Raw genomic sequence first — 27,523 nt, forward strand, 5'->3', positions numbered from 1 at the left:
GGGGCATTTGGGAGAGGAAGGGGAAAGCTCATTTTGCAAGAGGAACAACATCTGTGGTGTGGGGGCCGAACATCTGTAGGAGGGAGCATGGGGGGAGGGCATTCTGGGAAAATATTTCTGACATAATCCCAACAGTATCTGGTGTGTTGGGATTTGGTTACAAATGGCCCTCTAACGTCTTTGTGCGTTTTGTTCTGCTGGTTTCAGGGGCACACAGAGACCCCTGCTTTGTGCTAACCTGGGAAATAAACCATTCGCTGGGCTCAATGGCTGAGTTCAGTTGCGCGGGGAAGCGGGGGGTGGGTGGGAATGGGGAAGGCGAGATTTGTGTGAACTTCAGCGAAAACCAGCCTAAAAGCCTCTGTGCCATGTGCTGGAGGGAGGAGGAGGGGCCACTGCCGTTCTCTGGGGAGAACTTGGTGGTCCCGCTTGAGATGACGGCTTGTCTGGAGGCAAAACCATGAGACCTGAGAGCCGAGGTGCCCGGCACGGGCAGGGGCCAGGGAGCAGAGCATGGCACCACGGGCTGCAGGCCAGCTCACTGGGCCCTGCCTCGCCAGCCCGCCGTGACGTGGTGCATGGTCACCTCGTGCTGGCGCGTGGTCACCTCGTGCCACAGAGCGTCCTGCCCGGCTGCCCCGGGAGGCGATGAGTCGGACGTGTGACGGCTGGGCCGTGGGCGTGATGGCCCGCCTCGTCTGCTGAGCCTCAAAGGAGTGAAAGACAAAGGGGAACAAGCCTGATTCTTTGGTGTGGTTATTGCATTGTCTCCCCAAGCTGCTTGTGATTAAGGGACAAGCTGGGGGGAGTGTTGGGGGGGTGGGGGTAAAGGGGGCAGAACTGGCAGAACCGGCAGAACCCCAAGATGAGGTGGGTGCCAGCTTCTGAAGACGAGGGTCTTTGCCCTCGCACTCTGGGGTGGTGGCCTGCAAGATGCGCCTGGAGCACCAAGGGTGGGTGGCATCCTCTAGGTTGGGTCCCACATGTCATCACGTTGGCAAGAGACATGCATGGCTGCGGCCACACGCTGACAGGCATGGGCACACCCGCCTCTGGGCACCCAGCCGGTCCCCCTGTTCACCCAGTATTTGCAGGGGGCCACAGCTTTGCAGCCTGCCTTCTCTGCGCTGGGCTGCATCTCCTCCAGGCTCAAACAGAAGGTGGTTAGTGGGAGGATCAGAGCTTTAACCCCTTCTTCCTTTGGGCAGGGCAGAGCACACATGATGGAGGAGGCTCCGTGGGACCTGATGCCCGCCCACCCCATGTCCTGCAGGCACATGGCCACTGGCACGGGAAAGTGAAGATGACTTTCCTCCCCACACCCAGCACTGGCCAGGGCTCACCTGCTCTGGCACCACATGATGCGCTGCAGCAGCTCCCTTGACTGGGTCACATCCGATCTCTTCCCTGTAGTCCCTACAAAGCCTGGCTCAGAGCAAAGCGCCCCTCTCTCGGGTCCACAGATGTCTCCATCTCTTCCTTCTGCATGTCAAGGCCTTTCTGTCACCTGGTGAATCACTCTCCCATGCGCTAACCCCAGATTTAGACAATCTTGCTTGTCTTGGGATACAGCGTGAGCTCAGGATGGCTTCTGACGTTTGACTTGCTGGTATGGAGACACTTTTCCATTTGTCTTTCACATCGCGGTTTTGCTTTGACATCATCAGCAGATTAACTCTTTTGTCTTTGCTGGCAAAAGGTATTTCAGCCCCATTTTCCTGTGCCACCTCACCCCTTTTAGCTCCGTTCCCCCCAGCTAAGGCCAGTCTCCAGGAATGCGGTCTCTGCTGGCGCGCCGGCTCTGCCAGGGTGACCCAGATTCACAGGGCGCAGGCTCACAGATGTCTAATGCCAGCTCTTGAGATATCTGACTCAGGGCCGGGTGATGATCTAAGCCCATCACTCATCGTTCCTAGAAAGGCACACGAATGGTCTGGAGGCAATAATTGGCCTCCTCAAACTTCCAAGCCCAGGCTAAACTGGGACTTTTCTCAACATGTAAAATTGTACTTGTCTCCTCCTCCGGTGTCACTCGCCTTTGCAGCCTGGTATGGCCACCAGGAGCTGTCAGGGAAGGCCAGTCTCCCTGCACACTCTGCTTGTTCCAGCAGCAGGTCCCTGGTGAGCTCGTCCCGCTGACTGCTGCTGGCCAAGAGATCTGGCTGAGCTGGACCAGCTTCCTCCAGGAACTCCCAGCTCCTCGTTTGTCACCACAGCAAAAAATATGCACAATGCTGAGGTTAACAGGTAGGGGCCAGGGTAGACCGCGCTGACTGCAGGCATGCCCCGTGGGATGGTCAGAAGTGGGCTCTTGCCTCACCATCTCCCCAGGGCTGCTGGGTGCAAGGGTGGGGGATCTGCTCCCTCTGTGCAAGACCCACCTCAGGCTGCCTTTCTCCCCGCTCCTTTGCAGTTCTCCTTAGCTGCCTGTGTCTCCATGTATAGTAAACCCAACCCCATGGCCAGTTGCTGCTTGGCAGAGCTGGGCCCTGGCCCCTCACCAGCATGCGTGTGAGGGGATGCAGGGAGTATCTAGGGCTTTACTCACTGCCACTCCAAAGGTGTCAGACAGACTGCTGGTTTATCTGCAAAAAATGAGCGTGAGCCTCCGTTTCCCCCTTGGTGATTAAAAACAAACATTAACAGCAGCACCATCCTAGGAGATACAGTTGCTCTTTGGTGTTTGCTATTTGGTATTTCGCTTAAAAATGTCAGACACCCTGTCATGGAGAAGGGACCACATCATGTGGCGCTGGGGAGCCCAATTGGAGAGGCAGAGCCAGGAGGAGCACATCACGGCTAGCTGGGAGGCAGAGCTTGCAAGCCGACCATTGGCTAAAATGGCCCTTTCAGGCAGCGGGTGAATGAATCCATTCACAAAAAGGCAGGGCTAGTTTGCAAACAGCTAAACAGTCTACATATTTCTTTTTTTTTTGCACAGGATGAGTCTGCCAAGGAGACACCCAAGCCCTGAGGCAGATGTGTGGGATGTGGCTGGGGCGGCCGTGTCCAAGCCCAGCATAGGTACAGCAAACTCAGGAGGACCAATTCCGCCTCTCTCAATTTGAAGGCCCTGCCATTCCTCCCACAGAGGTTCAGTGCCCTGCCCAGAGAACCTCAGCCTCCTGCCAGACTCCCTGGAGTGGAGCACAGACCACTGACAGCCCACGGACTACCATCGGGGTGTAGTAGAAGACTCTGCTCTTCAGCATCACACAGATGTCCTGGAAAGGGAGAGGAGCCCTAGCAGAAGCCCATGGTTCCAGAAGTGTGACAGAGCCTGTGATGGGAAAGCATCCTGCTTGGATATGGAAGCTGGGACTGAAGGGCATTACATCAGGTAAATGCCACATCTGGGGCCTGGTTGCTCACAGAGGGCCTGACTAGGTCAGCCATGCCATGTCATGTGCCTTGTCACTCGCAAACATGGTCCTTGGAAACCAGTTATCTCCCTGTGCTGGAGAACAGAGAGCAAGGTGGCCAGCCAAACTCACTGGCTCTGGTTAAGATCTGGACCTTTCCCCCAAGGGAACCTTTACAAGCCACTACAAAAAGCTTGGGGTTTTGGAGCCAGTGCTGCCAGAGCTGCTGGGGGTGCACAGTGAGGACCCTGAAGCTCCCAGGATGGTGTTTCTGCCCCTTGTGCAGCAGCATGCCCAGCGAGCATCATGCTGCACCTCCTCCATCTCGGCGATGCTTTGGAGGCAGCCTTGGGGGAGGCAGCAGCTGGCACAGCTGAGCAGCAGGGACACTGAGAAAGAAGTAAAGGATGCGTCTCTGGGTGCCAGGCAGCCTTTGGAGAGCAGGCTCTGAGTTTGGGGTGGGAAAACTCTCTCCAGCAGACAGGGCTGGAGAGAGCGAGCTCCTTGTGGATGCTGTCTCACTCTGAGGGATCATGTACAGGTGTTCAAGTCCATAGGCTTCTCGGAGGGTTGTTGCAAGAGCCATCAGATCCCATCTGAGGCTGACTGTGTCCTCAAGCGTTGTCTGGTCTGCTTCCACCCCATTTACTGCCAAAAGACACTTTCTCTCCAGGAGATGGTACTAACAAAGGACTGGGCTTCCAGCCTTGGCTCAGTTTATCTGCTTTATTGGGACAGGGACCATATTTCATCCTGGAGCTGAGATTAGGCACTGAGCTGGGCTTGGTGTTCTGCTCTTTGACTGTATTTTAGGAAAGAGCCTACTTTGCTTCCTCCCTCATGGACACCTCCTGGAGCCAGAGAAGGCAGCGTGCAGGTCAACACGTAGCCATGGAGCTGGGCTTTGCTGCAAATAATGAAGGGCCCTGGTGAAGGTGTGTGTAGTGAAGCTGTACTGGGAGGTGACTTCAGCCCAGGCTGCCCACCCACTGCAGGGCAGGCAGGAGCCAGCAGGAGTGGGCAGGACTGGGCAGGGCAGGCAGAGCAGTCCTGAGCCGGCAGGGCAGGCAGGGAAAACAGAGCAGGCAGGGCAGGCAGAGCAGTCCGGAGCAAGCAGGGCAGGCAGAGCAGACAGGGCAGGCAGAGCAGTCAGGGAAGGCAGAGCAGACAGGGCAGGCAGAGCAGACAGGGAAGGCAGAGCAGACAGGGCAGGCAGAGCAGACAGGGCAGGCAGAGCAGGCAGCGCCCGCCGCAGGCGCCGTGACCCGGGAGGAGGGCGCCACCTGGTGGCCGCGCGGGGCCCGGCGGGCCGCACCCAGCCCCGGGGTCTCTCCGCCCGGTACCCCCCCGGCTCCGGGCCGTGCCCCGCGGCCCCCGCGGCGGTGCCCGGTCCCGGGCAGCTCCCGCCCGGCGCGCAGGGGGCAGAGCGCCGTGTGTCTGTCCGCGGGCTGCGACTGGCGGGGCTTCTGCACCCCCCCACAGGGCTCCCGGCCTGGGGGAACGGGGGGCAGCTGGCCTCTGGCCCCCCTCTGCCGGAGGGGAGGTGGAGGGGAGCCAGAGGGGGGAGGGAAGTGAGCCAGAGGGGAGAGGGAGGGGAGGTGGAGGGGGGATGGAGGGGAGATGGAGGGGAGCCAGAGGGAGCTCAAAGGGAGACAGAGGGGGGCTGCCAGCGGTGAGGACACTCGGTGGCCTTTGCGGAGTGGTCTGGGAGAGGCGCAGTGCTGGCAGTGTCGGAGAGGAGCTCGTGCCTTCCCACGGAGCAGCCAGGGGCCCTCGAGCCGAAGCTTTGAGCCGGGCTGGATGACGCGTGTTAGGCACACAGCGGCTCTCCAGGACATCCCGCTTTTCACCAGCCACCACTGACGCGGGAGGTCCCATCAGGCCACCCCAGCATTGCAGGAGCCTCTTTTCCTCTGGCAGCTGCAGCAGCAGTGGCAGCCCCTGGCCAGAAAACAGCCCCAAGAAGTCCAAAGCCCTCCACGACTTTCCTCTGGCCATTTATTCTTCACGAGGAGCTTTAGCATGCCTTGAATATAAAGGCTTCCCATGGGGACTGACAAAGCAGCCCTCCATCCTCCCGAAGGGAGCGGTAAAAGAAGCACAACCAAAGATACCCTGCATAGAAGAAAGGAGATATCCCCCGTGAACGTGCTGAGTGAAGTGGGATTCATCTAGGCTCCTCCATCTCTGCTGCCTACGCGCCGAGTGTCTGTACACAGTTGTTGTCCTGGTCCAGGTCCAGCCCTGTTGTCCAGCTCAGTTACTTCAATAAGCCTTCAAATTGCTTAACAAATACCACACAAATGTTTAAACCCTGAGAATTTGTACTCCAGGCTCAAAATGTGATTTATCTTCATCTATGGCTGCAAGATTTATCAGCCCAAATTAAGGGAATGGCTGCGCTCTTTAAAACATGGTTCTAGTCAGAAAATCCAACTGGAGTCTCCTCTCAGTCAGTAGGACACATGGCCAAACCAGAAGGGAAAAACTGAGAAACATTTTTCTAAAAAAAAAATCCTTGTGTTTTTTGGTCAAAAATTTTGAAGCGTGGCTGAATTTAGAAACATTCAACCAACTCTGAAGCAAGCCAGGAGTCAGGAAAGGAATTGTGAAAATTCAGTCAGGTTTTTTCCTCTGTTCTTCATCAAAATGTCATATTTTGTTGCCATTTTTCATCAAAAACTGCTGGCAAGCACTATGCGGCACATCTGCCTAAGAAAGGCCATCTGAGACCCATGCTGGAAAGGAACAGCCCCAGGAAATGGATTTGCTATTGGCAGGAAACTTTTTCAGACCTTACCTTGAACCATGTTATTTGTCTATCTGTGCAATTTCCCATCAAATTAAATTGTAGCAAAAAAAGTCATGATGGGGTATTCTAGAGGCTTCTTTTCATCTAGTTGGAACCCCCTGACTCTGCACATTCAGACTGTGCTGCTGGTGTGTGTGGTCACAGTGGCACAAGGCAAAAAAGCAACCAAAAGGTTCTTTCAGGCTGGATGGTGGATGTGATCCTTTTCACGTACGTGCAAGGAGAATGCTTTTTTCTTCATCAACTTGCCTGGGTCAGTATGCTTTTCTTCCCCAGAGAAAATGCTTTGTAGCTAAACCTTTTCTATGCAGCATTTCAGGGTGCATAACAAAAAGGATTTTCCTGCCTGGAAGTGGTGTGCTGTTAGACTTTGCTAGCTATAGCACTCAGGTTGGAGATACAGAACAAAAATCTGACCTTTTATGCCCACCATCTTTGGAGCTGGGACTGTCCCGATTTCAATCTCAGCAACAAACGGTACATGTAAGTCTTGATTTAAAAGGTCTGAAGTGACTCTCATCATCTCCTCTGCCTCCTTGTCTCATCCAGCCAGTCTCACCTCACCCCACCTCACCTGGAGTCAGGCACAGGCAGCTGGATCCCATCCGCACAGCCAGCCCGGTCAGCCCCTGGGTGAGATCATTGGGGCCAGATGTCCCGAGGTGGGTGCTCAAGGGGCACTATTCCCCCTGTTAGTACCCCTGTCATGTAGCACAGCTGTGCAGCTGTGAAGTCTCCCCAGGCCTGACCCAGCCTGGTTGCATCCACCCCAGCTGCGCAGGAAGGCACACGGGGCAGGAAGGGGCCCCCCAGGACCAACTCTTTCCCGAGGCTGAGCCAGACCCATGACGAGAGAGGAACCACAGGAGATGCCCTTGTTTCTCCACCACTGCCAGCAATCCATTCTGCAGCCAAAGACCTGAGAGCAAGCCAACCCCAGCCCACTCTCTGTGGTCCCCTTGTGTCACCGGTGACGCTTGGTACCAGCCCTGCCTGTCCTCATCCCCTTGGCTACATCACGGAGGACACCGAGCAGCTGGCATCCTGCTGTCTGTCTCACGTGCTGTTTGGCATGCAGACAGCAAAAAGGTGAGAAGATGTGCAGCGACTGGTCTGGGGGGGGTTACCTTGCCGTTGCCTTTTCAGACACTAAGAACTGATGATGAGCCACCAGCTGGCAGGTGGCTGCCACTGAGCAGAATCCCTGCAGTCTGCTTCTGGCACTTAGAGTGCAGCAGGCAATATTCTCTCCACCAAAGAGCACTAGCTGACAGTGTGTGTGATTTTTCCCCAGAATGGGGAGGTGGATCACAACTGCAGAAAATATTCCTGATGCTGCCAGCACCCCTGAGACACCAGGTGAAACAAAAGCAGGGTCATGGTATCTGTTACCTCAAGATCTCTCCTGTGTAGGTGGGCATGTCTGGGCAGATGTGAATGATTTAAATCACACTAACAAAGAAGATTTCCTCCTCACAGGATGCTTCATCTTGGCTACTGCTCAACACGCTCTGGGAATCACACTTCAGCGTCATAGCCCTGTGCCTTCAGTCAGCGATCTAAGAACTGCAGCCAAGACTTGCATGGGCACCTGCCCACGACTCCCTGGGCTTGCCATAGGGCTCTCCCTAGGGTGGCTCTTTGCCCTTGGCTTTGTTTAGCATCCCCAGGCCTTTCCTAGGAGAGAAAATCCTGGAAGTGTGAATTTCCATGCCTCAGGACCGCTTACTGGAGCACGTGCACTCCAAGCACCAGTGGGAGAAAAGCACAGGGTCCCATCCCTTGCTCTAGCTGCAAAACCCGCTTCTTTCTCATTGCAGGGTGTCCTGCTGGGGGGGTCTGCAGCTTCCCCGTGCCTCCTGGTTAGGAGTAGAGCTGCAGGGCTGTGAGGACTCCTTCACTTTCACCTGCATGCACATGGGCAGGTTTCGCTCCTGTCTGTGCTAGTTCTACTTTTGGGTGAGCCAGGGGACTGTCTGATGAGCTGTTTGGGTGTCTGAGTCCAAAAGCCTGGTCCCTGGGCTACAGCTCTCCCAGGTCTGAGCTGCTTTTGAGACATCTGCCGCCCAGGACTGAGAAGAGGTTCCCAGGCCTGCTCAGAAGAAAACCGTCGCTGCCTGCTTGGCACTGGAGCTTGGATGGGAATCCTCTTGTTTTTCATGAGCAGGCTGAGCGGTCAGCACATACCACGAGCAACAGTCAGAGGAGCAATAAATAGCCTACCCAGACCAGAAGGAGACAACCTGTTCAGACGGGACCGCTCATCCCCTGCGCTGGGCGGAATGACTATTGCTCTGCATCAAGGTCTCACGCGTGCTGGGGAAAGCAAGCCACTGGCCTGGCCCAGACTGCACCAAGTGGGTCCTCCAAGAGGAGCCATGGTTACTGCTTTGATTGGGACATCCCAGGGATGTGGTAGACAGCCATCAGGGTTGTCTTTGTTCCAGAGGGACGTTTCACTCCTACTTTCAAAGCTGAGCCAAGAGGCAGATGCCATCGCTGCAGGCTGGCTGTGGACTGCTTCTCCAGGGCTCGTTCCCATTTGGGATCGCACCCAACTGTACTCCTGCATCCCAACGAAAGTCCAAGCTTTGCTTGTTCTCCAGGAAAAGGAGCACTTTGAAAAAATTAAGGTTCTGTAATTTATCTCAGGAAAACAGTTTTCCCAGATGATGCTTCTTTGTGGTCTTAACACCAGTTGTAAGGCTGTGGGGAGCAGGAGAGGTCCCACACAGTCAGTGCAAGCCCATCGCTTAGCACTGCCCCTTCTCCCCTTTAAGGTCTACGACAGAAGCAGGTGTGAAGCACGTTCCTACTGCTAAAGGCCAACATTTCCTCCTAGTCACCTCATGCTGAGCATCAAATGTGGAATAGCCAGGGGTTATGGAGTGCTCTGAACCTGAAAAGTGCTAACTAAGAAAATAAAGCACAACACGAGTGTTATTAATAAATGCCAGCCGCTGTTATATAACTCCTAATCATGAGCTGCGTCTTTTGGCCCCCATTGTTCCATTGTCAGGCCCCATTATCTGGGAACTCTTACCCACCGACCACAAGAAATAGCCTGGGCTCTGCGGGTTTGCAAACTTTGTTGTTGGAAAGCTTTTCATGCAATTGTTTTTGCTTTGCACTGTTGCCTTCCTTATTGTACAGATGTGGGTGTGCATCGCAGCCCACACCCTCTGTCTCTTGCCCCAGGATAACTTTGAAAATGAGCTGCTCCGTCTCAGCGAGTGTTTTTCCTAAGAATTCTTTTTAAAAACAACAACATTCAAACTAAAAAAACCCTCATTTTCCTGAAGTGAAGCTTGTGCTGGGGGAAGATGCTGGCCGGCAATGCCAGCAGAATAAAGACTGCACTCTATCCTCAGAAGAGACTCCCCGCAGGACTGGCAGCGCCTTAGCCCAGGCCTGAAGGAAGAAGGGAGCATGGGGCAACCAGCTCTCTGGGACTCAGCAAGAGCAGGGCATCTCTGTGTTTGCAGGGCTGGGCTATCGGTCCTCCCTTACTGGCCTACGAGCTTTCAGCAGCCCCACTGCAGTGCTCCTTGTCCCGTTTGCCACAGCCCACCTCAAGGTGAGCTTCTGCATGGCATTGCTACCCGGGGGTCAGCACGAAGCTCATGTGGCACTGGCATGAGTATGGAAGCAAGTCTCAGCTCTCCTTACAAGCTAATCCAGATCCATGCAAAAGTTTCCATGCCCTGATGAGGAACGTGTGGATCTTGGTAGCACATTCACACTGGTTGGTGTAAGACACAGCAGCGTGAGCAGCTCTGCAGGCTGTGTTGTGGTTCATGTTGAATGGGTCATGGCTGGTCAGGTTGGATGGGTCATGGCTGGTCAGGTTGGATGGGCTGTGACTGCTCAGGTTGGATGGGTCATGGCTGGTCAGGTTGGATGGGTTGTGACTGCTCAGGTTGGATGGGTCATGGCTAGTCAGGTTGGATGGGTCATGGCTGGTTAGGGTAGAAGCGCTGTCATTCCCAGGGCTCAGGCTGGAACTGACAGCACCAAAAACTGGCTTTCTGGTCAAAATGAAAAATTTTGCTGAACTTTGTCTGGGTTTGGAAGAGGATTTATAAATCAAAACCAGAACATGTCAGGCAAAAAGCTTTTGGTGTTCGGTTTATGAGGCCTTATTTTCTCTACCAACAACATGTTTTAAAAATCAGTGCACTTTTTTCTTCCTTTCGCTGGAAAACCTGAAATGACACAGGAAGCTAAAAATAGTAACAATACCCAACCAAGTCATTGGTGTTTTTCAATCAGCTCCAATGCAAACTTTGGTGTTGGCTCAGGCAGGTTTTGTTATTTTTTGTGACCAGGTCCTGTGTTAGGATTGTGAATATGTCCAATCAAAATGGTCTAGGAAAGCCACCAAGCCATTCCTGAATGGTTTTCCCTGGACCTTGTCCAGCACCCCTCACCTTCAGGCAGCAACAAGCGGTAAGCACAGGGATGCTCTTAGGATGGGGACAGAGGTGAGGAACACTAACAGCAGTGCTGCGGTATGACCACAGCATGGTCCCCAAGCCTGGGGCTGCAGCTCTGACATCACCCTCCCTCACCCTCAGGAGACATAGGCTCTGGGATACTGTTCTCACAGCACCATCCTTGGTGGCTGCATCTCCTCCCCAGTTGAGCATGAGGTCTCCCAAGTGGCTGTCCTCTGGCCTGTCCCATGTTTTGCAATGAAAGGCCAGTGCAGAATATGTGTGGTCACCACCAGGCATCTTCTCATCTCCTTTGGACCTCGCCCGGCCAGCCCCAGTGCTTTCCCTTTAAGAGGGAGCGAGACACGGCACAGAGGTTGTGTATGCTGTGCGGGGAGCTGGGGCAGCCCAGGAGACCACTCTCCTGGGACCTCTGCATGGCACAGAGACGTTTACCTAACAATTGAGGGAATATTTTCCACCCAAAGAATCCATCCCGTGGTCCCCTCTTCATTTGTGACACAAGGGAAAATGTGAAGCAGCCAAGACGCGTGAATCACTGTCCCAAACAACATATAATGAACTCATAAAATCAAAGGCAGGGTTTGTTTCAACCCGTGCTGCCAGGGCTCCTTGGACATTGTCTGGAATGAATTTAAGTTGTTACAAAACTCTCTGTGTCTCTCTTCCCCCCAACCCGTCTTTCTTCTCTTCCCCCTTCATGTTCTGCTTTCCTATGAGCTTCTTGCCCCTCCTTTCCCTCCCACCTTTCCTCTCCCCTTCCTGCCTTCTCTCCTTCTTCATCCTGGTCCCTCCTTCCTAACCTGTTGCCCTAGCCCTTCCCCGTGGATCCCTGCTCCCTCCAGCCCTCCCTGTGGCTGCCAGCCAGGTAGCCCCACCACTTTCCAGACAGACTCATTCCCAGGACAGCTTCAGATAAAGACCTTTAGATGATACAACAGGGCCTGCTTGGTGTGACACAGCCACTCCAGGGCACCCCTGGGCTCTCCCCTGGTGGGAGCTGGGCCCCAGTACTGTCAGCAGAGGCTGGCTGGAGAGGTGACCTTCCCAAGCAGTAGCTGGGGCTGGAGGAGTGTGGCCACAGAAGAGCAGCCCCAACCCCACCATGAGCTCTGCGGCCATCTGTAGCCATAGCAAGTGCCACTGGGGGCTGAGGCTGGGGGCATGCTGGCCTGGGTGGGGTGCCACAACAAGGGGCTTTGACAATATGGCAGCAGCCATGCTTGGGAAACACCTGCACACCCCATTTGCACACTCTGGCTGCAGGGCACTGTCATGCTTGGCTCCAGCACTGCTGGGAGCAGGGATGTGCTCCGCAGCGGGTTCAATAACGCTGGCAGTGGTAACAGACGGCTGGTCCTGCAGGCACATCAATTTGCCCAGGTGCTCACCGTGCTTCTGCTGCCTCCTGGGAATTACCTTCATCCCTACGGGCCTTTCCATGTGCCAGCACTCCCAAAGAGGGCAAGGCACTTAAATCCACCAGCACTTCAAAAAACAGGGATTTTTTTACGTCATGCCAGGTGCTGCTGCTCACAAGTCTGTGGGCTCCAGAGCGCAGGCTGCTAGCAGAGCCTGCAGGGTACAGCTCGAGGCAAGTCTTAGCAGCAGCAGGTCCTGCTGCTTTGGGCTCCTGGGCTGGCATCTCTGTGCTGCAACTCGTGGGCCCAGCGGCAGCCTGGGAGCAAAACAAAGGCACCCTGCACCATGCCCGCCTGAGTGGCAGAGGCACGGCCTGAGCTGCTGAGGCTTTCTGGAATCCCAGCCCAAATCTGCCCGCTGAAGGCTGAATCGGTTTGGAGCAAACAAGACACAAGCCAAACCTCAACTCCAGCCATGCTAAAGCCAGCCTAGCGAGCTGCTCCCAGCTTGTACAGGACAGCCTCCATCTGCCAGGCAGGTTTGTGGGCTTCTTCCCTCAGTGTCTGGCTGGGAACACCCCTGCGGCACCAGGAGCATGCGGCGCTCCGATTGCAACATCAGCAGCTGCTTTCTGTGGTGAACGCCTGCTTCTCCAACGCTGCGGACGAGGTGCTCTCCGTCAGCCAGATTCCTCCAGCGCACGAGGACATTGCCCAGCTTCTCCAGATCCCTGCAGGTAGCCCAAGGTTGTTCGGCATCTGACTGGAGCTGGGAAGTGAGGGCAGGCAGGAATAGGGTCCCTAGCACCCAAAGATACTGAGGTACCTGATGAGGTTAATTAACAGAGCTCCTTGTGCTAAAGCTCAGGTTTGCTGCTGACCTCAGGCCTGTGAGCAGCTTTCGGGGGCCTGAAAGGCAGTTCTGAAAGGTCGGGTGAGATGTTTTCCAGGAGAAACTCTTGCCCCCCATCCACATAACCCTGCTCAGCAGAGATGCTGCTGGCAGGTAGCCCTGCTTGCCGAGAGACCCTGCCACGCAGGGAGCGTGCCGAGGGCTCCCCCCATCACAAGTGCAGGCGTGCGAGACACCGCCCCGCATCCTCCCGCTGATGAAAACACAAATTTAGCCGCAAATGCCGCGGGGGACGGGTTTCCCCGCTCCCACCGTACGGAGCCACCCGCTGCAGGCTGCCGCCGCCCCTCCCCGCGCAAGCCCGGGGGCCAGCCCGCAGCGGCGGGGAAACGGCACCACCTCGCGGCTCCCGGCCGGGGCTGCGCTGCCAGCGGGCCCGCACCGGGGCTCGCCGCGCCGCACCGCCGCTCCCGGAGCCGGGGCTTGCCTGGCCGGCGCCCGCAGCCGCTGCTGCTGCGCCTGGGGACACGCGTGTCCCTTTGCTTGCCGTGGGGAGGGACTGCAGTGGCCGCAGCGCAGGGGGTGGCCGCAGGCAGGCTGGTAAGGTGGGCTGGGGTGGTGAAATTCTGGAGCGACCCGCAGCCGCGGCAGCGCAACGGGGGCAGTTAAAAACGAACCGTAGGGTGGCTGGGAAGGGCCAGGCGCGGGGCTTGCAGCTCAGGAAGCTGCCGGGCGCGGAAAGAGGCACGAAACCCACTCCTGAACCCCGCGAGCAGCTGCTTGCTGGGCCTGGCGGCCTGCAGTTAAGCAGCTCCTGGAACTCAGCATTGCCCAGGGCATGCCTGCACCTCGGCAGTCAGCAGAGCAGGAACATGCCAGTCCCTTCCCTTCGTCCTGGGGTGGGGGCAGCCACAGCCACAGGGAGATACCGGTCCTGGGGCGAGGGCAGCCACAGCCACAGGGGGTAACGCAGAGCTGGAAGAGCAGGACCTGAGATGCCTGCAGAGCTGCAGCTTGCTGGGGGCACAGAGGGTGTCTGGGGAGGTGTTGCACGTACTTCCTGGCTTCTTCACCCTCCTCCTGCAGCATCCCCTCAGCCCAAGGCTGGGAAAGGTGACAGCACTGGCACGTGGCCTCAGCACAGACTGCTTGCAGGTTCAGCACCCCTCCAGCCTCCCCCTGGCTCGGTCCTGCTGGGGAGGGAGGCTGCAGGGCAGGCTAGCCCTTGGTCTGCCCCAGCTTGGTTTTGTGCTTTTAGCTAAAGCTCTGGCTCCGTGCCTGGCCCGTGCCATGTTATTGTACAGCCTCCTCTGAGTGGAGTGAGCAGGGTCAGGGCAGGGAAAAATACATGTAGCATCACTATGCAGAGGTGTTACATGCTGGATGTTGCAGTGATGTTGTACCTTGTTTCTTTTTCCCAAGCCAGGGTCATTGCACATCTTTCAACTGACAATCCCTATCCCCACCGGAATCTGGTGCTCATGTCTGCTTATGCTTGGAAGCACGTATCTATGTCAGCGGTGAAATGGCTCGTGTATAAATGAGACTCAAGCCCCAGATGCTCAGCTTTCCCCTGGGAGATGGCAGGCGGAGGCAAAGGTGTGTGCCTGTCTGTGTTTTTGTCTGTGGCAATGTTATGCTGATTTTACACAGGCTCGTAGGGGCACCCAGACCTGAAAACTTCATTGCTAGCTGTCCCCATTGACCCTCCCGGGTGGCAGAGAAGAGTTACTATGGCACAGAGCAGTGCTGCTGGTCCCAAGAAACGCCCATTTGGGCTGCCCCTATACCCCCACTGTACTCAGACCCTGGGTGCTGCCTGCACCTGGACCCCAGGGTGGGCAGGCAGCCTAGGACATCTCTGTTCTCCAGCCAGTGCAGATTGAGAGGAAAGACTTACCGCACCGTGGGCGTGCTGTGCCTGCAGGAAGGCTGGTAGTGAGCAGGAGGCTCAGGGCTGGAGGGCATGGTCCCCCAAGGGCTCGTGAGCTGCAGGGGAATCCCAAGCCACTGGCATGGTGGAGCTGTGGCAGGATACCTTGAGCAAAGCACACCCCATGAGGCAGGGTGTTCGTACCTCACTGCATGCCCTGGCAAGACCGTGGTGTTTCAGTTCCTGGGGTTAGTTGGAGTGACCTGCACTCCAGAAGAAGCCAGTTGTGGTGACAGGCTCTAAACACAGCATGGGAAGGGAGATGGGTCTGCCGGGAGACTGGCAGCCCAGCAAAGGAGGCAGTGTAGGTGGCCTTTGAAGAGTAAATGGCACAGAAAGAAGGGGAAATGTGAGAATTATGGAATCACCTTGAAGACAACCCAGTGGCTAAAATGGGGTTCTCTTATCTTACTGCACTGGGCAGGGACCTGTGGGACCAGCCAAAGGAAAGAGTCCTCCCTTCTGGCAGCAAACCTCTTCCTTCTCCAGTGAAGAGATTAAAGAAGGACTTGGGGAAGTTGGTAAATAGGGTCTCTTCCCTGCCTGCCTAGCAAGACGGCAGGAGCCCGCCTGGGAATGGGAACCTCCACCTCTCCTTTCCTACACGGCGGGATGCAGAGGCAGCAGGGTGCTGGAGCTGCTGGTGCCCACGCATCCTCCTCTCTCCAGTGGGGCTGGGGGCTGTGGCCATCCTGCAGCGGGTCTGGCAGGGGTGCCACCTTGGGGTGCCCGGCCCTCGCACCGCCGTCCCTCCCCGCCCCCGCTCCGGCCCCCCCTGCCGCCGCCCCCAGCCGCAGCTGAGCGGGAGGGCAGGGGGTGACCCCGGTTGCCGGGGTGGCCCCGTGGCTGGCCGGGGTGGCCCGTGGCTGGCCCGCACCGCTCGCCGCCTCCCCGCCAGCCCAGCAGAGGGCAAGCGAAGGCCGCGCATCGCCCGAGCGGGGGCTGCCGCCGGCGTTCGCAGCCCGGGCTGCCGGGGGGCGGGCGGCTGTCGGGGGGCAGAGCTCACCGCAGGCCGAGGGCAAAGGCCACGCACGTCCCCTGCACGGCTGGACCGACTGTGAGCGTGTGTGGCGGGGGGATGTGCGGTACTGATTGCAGAGAGGGTGCGGGAGCTGGGGTTGCTCAGCCTGGATGACAGAAGGCTGCGGGGACATCTTACTGCGGCCCTTGGACATATATAAGAAAGACGGAGTGAGACTTTTTACCGAGGTCTGTAGTGACAGGAAAAGGGGCAGTGGTTTTAAATCGACAGAGGGTAGGTTTGGATTGGACATAAGGAAAAAACCTCTTTACCCTGAGGGTGGTGAGACAGCGGAACAGGTTGCCCAGAGAAGTTGTGGATGCCCCACCATTGGAAGTGTTTGAGGTCAGGCTGGATGGGGCTTTGAGTGACCTGGTCTAACAACAGAAGGCCCTGTGGTGGAGTTGGACTAGATGGTCTTTAAAGGTCCCTTCAACCCAGACCATTCTGTGATTCTGTATCTGCCCCAGCTGACTTGGTGCTGGAGCCACAGCTTTTGCTCCAACAGCTTACGGATGTCCGTATCCTTCCAGCAATCCTTTGTTAAATGAGAAGCCTGGCTGGCACCAGATGTCATGCCTTCACATGGCATGAGGAGCAGGAATGGATGCGCATGCAGAACAGAAGCTTGCAGGGGGCAGAGCTTCCTGCAGACACCAAGGATGCAGAAACCACCAAATGCATTTGCCTTCTCCTCCTCCCAGCCCTTGGAAATCTGTCCAGGAATGCAGTGAGCACTGGGTACCCAGTTCATGGTAATGTTGGTGTGCAGAGGGACACCCAGCAGGGTCTCAGCAGTCCGATTCCTACTACAGCTTGTGCTCCATCCCTGCTGATATCCTCAGCATCCCCTGTTTGCCAAACCCAGATTCATGTTTTTTTCTCAGACTCTCCATCCTGCAAAGAGGGAGTGTGCAGGGAACAGCGGAAATGGGGAACGAGGAAACAGCTTCTGTCCTTCTCAGCTGGGCTTTCACTGATGTGAAGTCTGCAGACACCAGTCCCAGGACTTCCTTGTACAGTGGCCAGCACCTCTAACATTAAGTTTGAGTCCCAAGGCAGGGATGTCTGATGAGTGTGAAAACAGCAGCACTGAGTTTGTGGTGACACAGTCCCCCGGCTCAGCACCACCCTGGAACAGCCAGGCTTAGCATCATGGCTCATGTTCATGGTAGTCCTTGTGCTTTCTGGTGAGGAAAACACCTTCAGGTCCATCCCTGCCACAATTCCTGTTTTACGTCACCTCAGGATCTTCAAACCATACCCTCTTTTGCCCCATCGTCATCCCAGCCTGTTCCCAGCCCCATGCATACAGTCCCTCACTTTTCTGACAATCGCTGGCCTCACTCTGTCCCACACTCTGATCTAGCCCCATGAAAAGCAAATGCTGGCCCTGCACTTGCGTCTCTGTGATCTGCATCTGGGCTGCTGGGACTTTGTGGCTTGGCCTCCTGGCTTTCTGAATGCACAAGTGTCACAGAGAGAGACAGGAGATACAGAACACCCATGGCATTGGGCTTATAGACCCTTGAGGTTCCCCTGCCCCATCACTCAGTGAAGCTTTACCCTTCCTTATCCACGTCCCTGCTGCTGGAATCAGTGGAAAATGCTTTTTGTGCGACAAGGCTGAGAGCAGCAAACAGTGTTTCCCCTGGGACTTGTGGCCAGCTGGGGTCTTCTCCCTCAGCAAGCATCTGCCAGCCGGCTGGGGAGAGTGCTTCTGCAACCTGCTGCCCTGGAGCAACAGGATGTGGGTAACCAGGGATCCTCTGGGAGCGGGGTGATGCTGGCCTGGAGCCTGGGAGGTAACGGGTGAGCACAGCACCAGCATCTTGCCCTTCTCCCCACCTCCAGTACCCTCCCGAGTCTTTGCATCCATTGCAAGGGCATCAACAGAAGGACATTCCCCAGGCCGTGCTGGAAGGTGTGGGGGCTGCAGTGCTGTGAACGTGACCCCAGTGAGCAAGGGGATCCAGGTCCAGGTTTTCTGCTCTCCTCCAGCGCCTCACACAAATGCTGATTAAATTAGTTTCACCTTTTTCCTGCCCCGCACGCAGGTGGCCGGGGGCGGGGGAGGGGGGGTGGGTGCAGACCCTCCTGGGGAAGCCCGGAGGCAGCTGTGCCGGGCAGCCTCTCACAGCAGAAATTGGAAATGCCCCCATTTTTCTCCCCCACCCCCGACCAGAAATCAGAGGCCAAGGCCAGCCCCGGTGCCGCAGCACGTGAAAAGCCCCCGCATCACGGGATGGAGCAGAGACTCTATCCTCCTCCATAAGAGGAGACTGCTCCCCGCCTGGTAAATCCCTCATTTCTTCTGCTTTGGGAAGCCGGGGGAGGATTATCAGCCGCCTGCCTTGCGGTACCGGCTGAGCTCTCGGCGCGCTGGGCTGTCGCTCCGGAGCTGCCGGTGCGCCCGGGGTGATGGACCCGCTTCGGGCCAAACCAGTTCCCGGGAGCGCGGTGGGGCTGGCCGGGCGGCAGGTGGGAGTTCGCGGCCGCCGGGACCCCCGCGGCAGCGCCCCGATGGGGAGGGCTGTCCGCCGGCGGGGCGGCCCCTTCCTCCCCTCCCGGCTCCCGGCCCCTTCCCGCTCCGCTCCCGGCGGGGCGGCCGCGGCGGCGGGAGGGCGGAGGCAGGGCTGGCAGCGCCGCGGCGGGCGGCGCACACACGCACACACACCTCCCTGCATGTGATTAAATGGCTCGAAATCTGCTTCTGATTTCCTCGGGGAGGTGACTTTTCCCGTCTTTTCAACCCGGGATTTATTGGAGCCTTTTTACTCCGCTTCCAGGCAGCGGTCGGGGCTCAGTTTCTCCACTTCTTGCTTTTTCTTTTTTTTTTTTTTTTTTTTTGTTTTTCCCTTTTCTCTCCTTTTCTCCCTTCCCTCCCTCCCTCTCGCAGCCGGAGCAGCCGCGGGCGGTGCGGCGGAGCGGGCGGGAGCACGGCCGGCTGCGGGCACGGCGCTGGGGACCCGCCCGCACCGCCGGGAGCGGCACTCCCGCTTTGCACTATTTCGCTTTATTCTGCTTTCTTTTCTTTCCCCCCCCCCCGGCCCCTCTTCCCTGGCAATTTGTTACTATTACGCTTTTTTCTTTTTTTTTTTTTTTTGGTGTGTGTGTGTGTGCGTTGCGATCAGCCAAGGGAAGGGGGACCTGCCCCCACGCTCGCCCTGCGGCTGCTGCGGCGGCCCCGGCTCCTCTCGCCGCCTGCCCCCCGGACCTGCTGCCCGGACCGACCCCGCTACCTGCGCGGCCGCGGTAAGCTGCGCTTCCAACTTCCCGGCGCCGGCGGCCCTGGCCGAGCAGCTCCGTGCTCTCCTCCCCGCCGCCCCCTCCCTCGTTGCCTTTTATTCCTCCCTCTTCCCACTCCCCCCACCCTCCCTTTATTCCCCTTTCCATCCTTTCACCGCCGAAACCGGGACCTCCCCGCAGCGGGGCCGGGGGTGCCGCCCGTCCGCAGCCGAGCCCCGCTGCCGGCCCCGCGCAGCCCCGACCGCTCCGCGCTTTGTCCCGGCCCGGCTCGCTGCCACCGCCCCGGCGGGGGGGACGCGGGGGTGCTCGGCGCTGGGCGAAGCCTCGCAGTGTCGCAGGCCCCCCACACCCCCCCGCCTTTGCGCGGAGCTACTGGGGGGACTGGAGCCCGCCGAGGCGCTGAGCCCTGGCACCCACCGGCGACGGGAGCGCTGCCCGGCTGCTGCCCGCAGTGCCAGCCCCGGCTGGCCGGGCACACACGTGCTCCCTGCCTGCAGCTCCTGCCTGGCCTTCCTCCGCTCAGGTCTCCGCTGGCCTTTCTCTGCTCAGGTCTCCACCACCACAAAGCCACTGGGCACTTTGACGGGGTGGCTTTGCCCTCACCACCAACCCATGCGTGAGGCTGCTGCTGGTCCCTGCCCAGCACAGCTGTCTGAGAGACACCCCCCCTGGGAGGCAGCTCGGTGGGGGGGTCCCTCTGGAAATCGCTCCCGCACCATGTCCTCAGCTGTGTCGCAGTCCTGGGGCCGGGCTGGGTGAGACTCCCCAGCACCCTGCCCCAAATGACAGCTGGGGTGAGGCTGGCAGTTCTGGCTGGGGCATGGGTGAGTGGGTGGTGGCACAGGCAGAGTGGAAGCTAGGCTGTGTTTGGTGGGTTTGTTCCTGCTTTTCTGCCTCAGGGCTGCTGAACCCTTGTTTCTTCAAAACGCTGTCCCTCTGGCAGCTTCCCCGGCCCACTGGAGAGTGGGTGGATGGAAATACCTTTCTTGGGATAAGGAATAACTGGCATGATGGGGGACGTGGCGCTCAGCAGTCTGCTGCCTTGCTTGGCTTTCGCTGAGCAGTGTTGGGTGAGGAAGGCCCCGTGGGCAGCAGCAGGAGCTCTTCCGGCAGTGCAGCGGTCCTGCCGGATTGCCGTTCAGCCAGGCAGCACTTGTGCGTGGATTCTCCTCTCTCGGATGACCTCACCCCATGATCATACAGGATGTAAACCAGGCTGAGCATCCCTCTCTCCGTCCATGCTGTTAGTGTCGAACCTGTAGTCGGGCTGAAATGATACCGAGTGTAGACCTGGATGTGCAAACCCCGGATGGCTGGAAATGACACAGATCCTTCTCCCCTGGTCAAGTTTGCTGGTGCCTGCTCTCAAAGCCAGGAGAGGCTGGAGCTCCCTGTAACTAGTGTAGCCAGGCTGTGGCTTGAGACATGCTTTGAAAACACCCTCCAAGGTGTTTGGATGGATGGAGGGCAACTTTTTTTTTTTTTTTTTTTGCAATATTCCATTTATAAAACAGAGGGAGCTGCTGTGCTTTTCTGATCACCTGGTTGGAGCAAGCTGGTCAGGGGACAGGAGGTCCAGCGGTCCAAACAGCCCTTCCTTCTCCACCTGTGTGTGGAAGGAAGAAGGCGAGTAGCGTTGCTGCAGAGAAGAGAGCAGGTGTAACACGGGGTTGGGAAGAAGCAGAGGTAAGTCTGGAGCCTGGGGAAGAAAGAAGCCAGACACAGGGATGCAGCTGTGGCCTGAAGCGAGGAGCCCACTAGAAATGCAAGCTGATGGGAATCTAGGCTGAGGAGCATTGCTGTTGCTCCTTGGGTGCCAGAACATGTCTTCAGCCTGGGCTGGTTGGAACAGAGGTCCCACCTTGGGTGGCAGCTGGCAGAGGTGTGGATCTGAGCAGGGTTTCCCAGCCCTGAAGGAGGTGAGTGTTGGTGCAGACCTTGGGGCATGTGCTGAGACTGCTTGGTCTTCCTTCTGCAGGGAAGCAGCCCGCCATGCTGAGGGTGTCCACGGCACCTCTGCCTCCTGTTCCCCCACCCTGTTAGTCAGGCCCTGCTCCATAAGGAAGCAATTATTTTGTGCCCCCATGAGCCCCTCCCTGAGCCTGCGCAGGACACTTGTGCTCAGTATGGAAACGCGACAGATTTTCCATATTCCGCTTTGCCCCGTGATGTTTAAAAACGTACGTGACGGCCTCTTCCAAATGCTGCAGACTTGGCTGGCACTCAAGCAATAACAGGCTGTGTGACACCAGGGGCATGAAATATCGTACCAATAGCTGGGGTGAGGCGGGGGGGAGGCGGGGAAGAAAAAAAATGAGATGTCAAAGTGCAGCATGTTTCCGGCCCCGTTGTTGTGAGCCATCCTCTACCCGATGTGAGAGATCTTTCAAAGCTGGCCAAATGTTGTCATCTCTGAATACCATTTTAAATATTCATCCAGACTATTTTCAACATCTGTGCCCGGCATGTTGTGAAAAGGCAACGAGGGATGTTATGGAAACCAGATCACTTTATTCCCATATGGAGTGGAAAGGGGTTGAAGTGATGAGGACTTCTGGGCTGGGACCACGCAAGTCCCATGCATCTGCTGGGAGCAGCAGGAAGAAAGCCCTCTGCACCTTGAGGGATGCTCTGGGAGCATGTGGCAGAGCTGAGCAGCGTGGCAGGAGTGTGGAAAGGGGTTCAGGGAGGTGGGGTGGGATTAGAGTGGGGCAAAGCAACAAGTCAAGCAGTAGTAGAGGTTAATAAATAGGGTAGCATCAAGGCAGGCATGCTTTCTGCTCCTGCAAGGCCGGAGGCTCCAGATGTCTCCTTGAGCTGCTGTTGCATTGGGAGTGTGAGGAGGAGATCTCTGGCTTGCGCTGGCCAGGGGATGCGAGAGTGTTGTAGCAAAACGGATTCAGCTCCACAGCATGTGGGTGATAACATGCTTAAATCATTGTGACTTATGAATTACCAAAACGGGTGAGCAGGGACGCATCTGGGCATTCCAGCCTTTCACAGCTCTGTGCACATGGTTGGGTAGCCCAGGGACTGTTTGTTTTGTAGTGGATTTCTTTCTTCCCCCTGCCACCCCGCCACCCCCCCCTTTTTTTTTTTTTCCTAGTTGTTTTCGATAACCTAGGAAATCTGGGCTCCATTTCTGCCTTTTGTAATGTCAGGCAGCAACTAATTCAAGCCAGGCCAGATTCTGACCACAGGTATGCCAGTGTAAATTTGAATGGAGTCGCTTACGTCTTGGTTTGGCCCGATCTGAATGGAGTTACTTCTGGCTGATGCCAAACAGGCTGAGGTCAGAATCTGGCCCATCCTTTCCTGCGTGCAGTGTAATTTGTATGCGTCTCCTGGCACCGCTGGGGTATCGTATGGCTTGTGTAATTCTGGCTCCGGCCTGCCAGAGTGCATTGCAGTATCTATCGCCAGGAGTGCCTGCTGCAGGAAGGCACCGCCGTGTAATTGCCCATGTGAGCTGCACATACTTTGGGGAGCAGGGTCGGAAAGCTTGAGGGGCTGCCCAGAGCACTTGGTTCCATGGATCCATAGTGCTTGGAAGCTTCTAATTTAAATATCAGAAGAGAGGAGGGAGACTGTAAAGAAAAGCAAGGCATCTCCTTGGTGCCATTAGCTGCGTCCCAAGTGGGCACCCGTTGCTCCATTAGTGGCTGGGAGGCAATTAGTACTGCCCGCCTTGCTGTGTCCCTCTGGCCTCTCCCCACCGTGCACACTCCCTCCTGCCAGGAAGCCGAGCCTGGTCCCAGTGCCTTGGCTGCGTGGGGTTTTTCCTTTCATTTTAAATACTTCTCAGTTGTGTTTTTTTGTCACAGCGACACATGGAATGATTTATCCATGGCCGGAGCACAGTTTGGTCCTGACGTGTTCTGCTTGCTGCATCCCCCCACTCAACATCTGCCAGCTGGCATGGTGGCTGAGGGACTGGTGCTCATGGAGGGGAGGGGGCAGAGGGACCTGGGGACCCTGGCAGCTCCCCAGGATGGGTGCTATTTATGGGGCTGGAGCAGATCTGTAGTGGGTTGCTCCCACAGCACAAGTGGCAAGAGAGAGGTGATGCTCTTGGAAGGCCCTAATGAGGTAGGAATGTGCAAGGTCTAAAAGCTGATACATCCTTATTAAGGGACGTGTTGGCCATTTGTGCCCGGCTGCAGCTTCTCAGCACACTGCTCCTCTTCTGCTTTGAGTCTCCTCCCCTCCCATCTCACCAGTGCCCTCCTGCACAGAGGACACCAGAGCTGCTGGCAGGCTTTACTGGGGGTGGCACAGCTCACGGAAGAGCAATCCTCATGGATCAGCTCCTATTTGAGCACTTTGGATCTATTTGCCGGGTCCACTCAAGCAGCCGGGTCCTTTGGTCCTTGCCTGGGGTTTCTCTACCCACTGCTTCATGGCTGTGTTGTGCCATGAGGGGCCTTTTGGTGCCCTGTGTGGGTAGGTGGCTCTGTCGTTGCCCAGTGCTGGCACCTAGGAGTTCATCCCTGTGCACGGGGTGATGCAGCACCTTGTGGAAAGCAGGCATCCCCATCTCAACCATTTGCAAGTAAGGCCATGTGCTTTCCTAAGGTGATGCGAGCACCCCACGCACTGTGCTGCCCTGGCCTGGAGGAGAAACCCAGCTCACTGCACCATGCCAGCAGCATCGCAGAGGACCCAGGGGAGCAGCACAGGTCCCTGGCAGGAGGGCACCATTCCCCTGCCATCCCTTGGGGCTTTCCCCTTCCCCTACCAGGCAGTGCTGGCTGCTCGGCTTTAGCCATCTCCTGTCCTCTAAGCCCACGGGTTTTGGTAGCAGGGCTGCAGTGGCTGGTGGAGCACCACTCAGGCTGCTCACGCCTCCCCCCTCCACTTTAATTAGAGAAGGCTGCTCCCGTGCCACAGAGGTCCTGGGATCAAATCTGGCTAATAACCCCCTTCCCTTCCCGCCCTGTGTTGTTCCACTTAATCCTGTAATTACCTCTGCAAAGCTGTTGCTGCCCCTAGTCTACTGGGTGGTGACCCTGGGCCTGCTGTAGGCACCAGCGTCTGTATTTGGGGAAGTTTGTTCTCTTTGCCCTGGCTCACCTGCTGCACTTGCTTCAGTTTTGGGGACCAAGCACCCACCTGCTGGCTTGGCACCGGGAGACCTTGAGCTCTGGGCATGCATCTGTGCCCAGCATTGCTCTCAGCAGCACTGCCTCCCGAGAAAGTGATGGAAAAGGGAATCCACAGTGGGCTGGAGCATCACCCCGACAAGCCTCCCACAAGGCAGGGAAATGCTGCTGGCTGCTTTGGGAAGCGTGTTGCTGTGAGGGAGAAGGGGTGTGGAGGTGCTGGATGCGGTAGCTAATTTTTTTTTTAAAGCACTTCTGAAGCGCTACGGCGGCATGACTTCCTTCCAAACCGCACGGCTGTTAGCATTCCCCGAGCGGAGGAGTGAGGAAATCGCCCACCTCAAAAATGCAGCCGCTTCTGGGGAGGAGCTGGGAGGGTGGCTGCTTCCTCGGGTGCTGCTGGTGGCCAGGAGCTGGCGGCCACCCGAGAGCCTTGCTGGGGACACCTTTGGGATGTTGTCCCTGGGAGACGCACCCCGTTGCTTATGTTCCTCCTTGTGCTGGATCCAAGCGGGTGCTGGGCTGGATTCAGCGCCGAGGGGCTCATCTCCTTTCTCCCTGCTTAGTCAGCAGTGTCTCCATTTGATCTGATCCAGGGGCAGTGAAGATGGGAAGTGGAAAGGGGGGGCATATGGGGGCCGGGAGGAGAAATACCCACTCCCAGGCCTCTGGCAGTTTGCCGACAGTCCCGGGGTCACGCTGAATATGCATAAAAGGGAGCAGATTGGCCTCCTCTCTGATACGGAGGTGAGGTCTGCAGAGACCACCGGCCCCGGCTCTCTTTCAGCGGGATAATGGGGTGAGCCGAGCGCGGAGCGTGCGTGCCTGTGTGTGGTCTTGTGGATGATAATGATTTCCATTCATGCCCTGCCTCTGCAGCGCCGATGCACTGCTGGGTGAGCATTGGCTCCCCGGCGGCTGCTCCTCAGCAGGAGCAGAGACCCCAAAAGTTGGGTACTGAATCTCTGGAGCTTTTGCTTTGGTCTGGCTGGCAGGAGGGACGGAGTTTGCCAGCGGGGTGGGGAGAATGGGCAGGAGATGCTGGTGCTCCCCATGTGCCCCAAAAGCAGTGGTAACCCTAGCCTGGGTCCTGGAGCTGCTGCCCCCACCCCTGCTTGTAACACCTTCACCTCTGGGCTCTCCCTTTGCCATTACTGTTGCTGGTTCTGTCTCTCTCCCCTGGGCAGGGTTTCCCCTTACCTTTGTGTGTTACCAAACAGGGAATTAAAAGGTATTTGCAGGTGGCACGTTTGAGCATAGCCCTAATCCTGTCCCATTGCTGCCATGTAGCAGAGAGGAGGTGAAGATCCTCCTTAGCAGGGTTTAGTGGGTACTTTGTCCAATACTCCCTGAGTCCCCCTGAGGTGGATGGATGCAGCTGCTGAGGCATCCCCAGGGGTTTCTCCTCTCTCCTCCCAGCGCAAAGGTCTTCCCATGGGGCTGTCCTCATGCTATGTACTGCCTTGGGGCCGGTGGGATGGGAGGTAGTGGTGGCTGCACCTGGCTGGGTCCCTTTCTGTGGGGTGCACCGTGGGATGGGGATGAAGGAGAAGCTGGCAGCATCACAGGACTGGAAGGGGTTGTGCTGGTCTCTGCAGGCACATACATGGCCAGGTCTTGTCGGGCATTGCAGGGGGATAGGTCAGCTTTTTGCAGCCTGCTGTGCTGGATGTGAGTACAGAAGCAGAGCTCTGGCTTGCTGCTCTGCGCCAGGCAGGTGCTGGGGATGGTCCCGTCAGGATTGCATTAGCAGGGTCAACCAGGTGCTGTCTTCACTCAGGTTCCCAGACAGGCAGACACTGGGGAGCTTGCAGCAGCTGTGGCTTTGCCTCCTGCCCAGGAGGCAGCTGCCTGCAGTGGGGCTGGGGCTCCCGACAGAGCCTGGTGGGCTTCCTGCAGCAGGGAATGCTCTTCACTGCCTGGTGCTTGTGGCAAGGTGCTTCCTTTGCTGTGTTGATTGCTCCACCCTTGCAGCTCACCTTTCTACTCCTGCAGCCCTTGCCTGCAGCCTGCTCCTCGAGTAGGGGGTTCTCGGTAATCCAGGTGCTCCAGGGACAGCATCCCTCATCTTGTTGCCTGCTGGCTGCCCAGCCACCGCGCCATAGGGTGGTGTCCCCAAAAGGCTCCACAGCACTGTCGGATAGCAGGGGACTCACTGCTGGGGTGATGCAGAGACCACCAAGGCAGCCACCAGCTTTTCAGCACTGAGCATCTCCTTTTCCATCAGCAGAGGATTAAGCAGTGAGAAACTGGCACAGAGGTGGCAGGGCCAGGATTTGTCCTGGAGGAGATGCCCAGGGATGGGCTGAGACCCCTGTCCTCACTCCTGCCTCGGCGGGCACAGGCTCTAGCACTGGCTGAGCAGCTGAGCATGGCTTGGAAGGGAGGAGCTTCCCCCCGTTTGTGGTTTGGCAGCTCAGAAACAGGCAGCTTTCTTCCACAGCCATGCTCCTTTCCTTTTTTTTTTTTCTTTTTTTTGGTAAAAGGGGAAAAAAAAACCCCAACCAAACAAAAAAACCCGGATCATTTGAAATGGGCTGTTCCCTGCCGGCCTCCTTTGGCCAGTGTGGGCAGCTGGACCGGCAGGAGTGGTGCTGGGGGCTGTAGATGGGAAGCGCAGCATCTGCTATGCTGGGTCATGCTGCCGGTACAGGGCTTTGTTCCTGAGAGTGAAGTGCAAAACCCTGTAAGGATTCACTGGTGGGAGAGGGGACAATGAGAGGATCCCCTCCACCTGCCCTGCCTGTGCCACAGGCTGGTAGAGGCCAGAGAACCTGGCTTGGTGGCTGGGGTGGACAGTGTGGCCCCTCCAGCCAAATGTGGGATGGCAGGTCTGATGCCATCCATCAGCTCAGCCAGGCAGCTCAGGTCTCTGCCACCAGCTGCAGTGTTTGGGGCCATTCTCAAGTGAATCTGTGAGCAATGGCAGTTTGCATGATGCTAAGGATGTGGCATGGCCGATCTGTATCTTGTGGGATGCTCCTGCTGCAGCTGGAGTTGGTGGGAGGGGACATGAACTCCAGCTCCTCTTCCACCCTCCAAGCCAGCGATGATATGGGAGATGGGCCGTATCCCCTGGGAGCCACCCAGCATCCCTTACCCTATGCTGCAGCTGCTGGGAGAGGAGCTCAGCCAAACCCTGCATTTGGTCCTTGCCTTTCCCTCCATTAACAGACAGGCCAGACCCAGACCTGGGTTTCTTGGGGGTGAGGCCAGAGTCACCTCCCTTTGCCACTGGGAATGCTCAGGTAGTGTGGCAGTGGGATTTGGAGGGGACCCAGTCCCAGCTTGGAGAAGCCACCATGTCCATGGCCAGCAGGATGCTACTGGGGCTGTGGCACAGCAGGGAAAGTCATGCTGGACCCAGGAGCCC

At 57.2% G+C, this 27,523-nt stretch overlaps 1 protein-coding gene across 1 annotated transcript in view; it reads left to right on the forward strand.

The window, feature by feature from the left end:
- Positions 1 to 18,690: 18,690 nt before the first annotated feature.
- The window catches only part of NTN3 (netrin 3), a gene marked incomplete at its 5' end in the record, with an annotated part of 32,159 nt that continues 23,326 nt past the window's right edge, over positions 18,691 to 27,523 (forward strand). The window contains one exon of the mRNA XM_040590475.1: positions 18,691 to 19,054. Within this exon, the coding sequence (XP_040446409.1) occupies positions 18,691 to 19,054 (364 nt within the window). The remainder of the gene's footprint in view (positions 19,055 to 27,523) is intronic.

Source organism: Falco naumanni, chromosome 4 (genome assembly GCF_017639655.2).
Source record: "Falco naumanni isolate bFalNau1 chromosome 4, bFalNau1.pat, whole genome shotgun sequence".
Lineage (NCBI taxonomy): Eukaryota > Metazoa > Chordata > Aves > Falconiformes > Falconidae > Falco > Falco naumanni.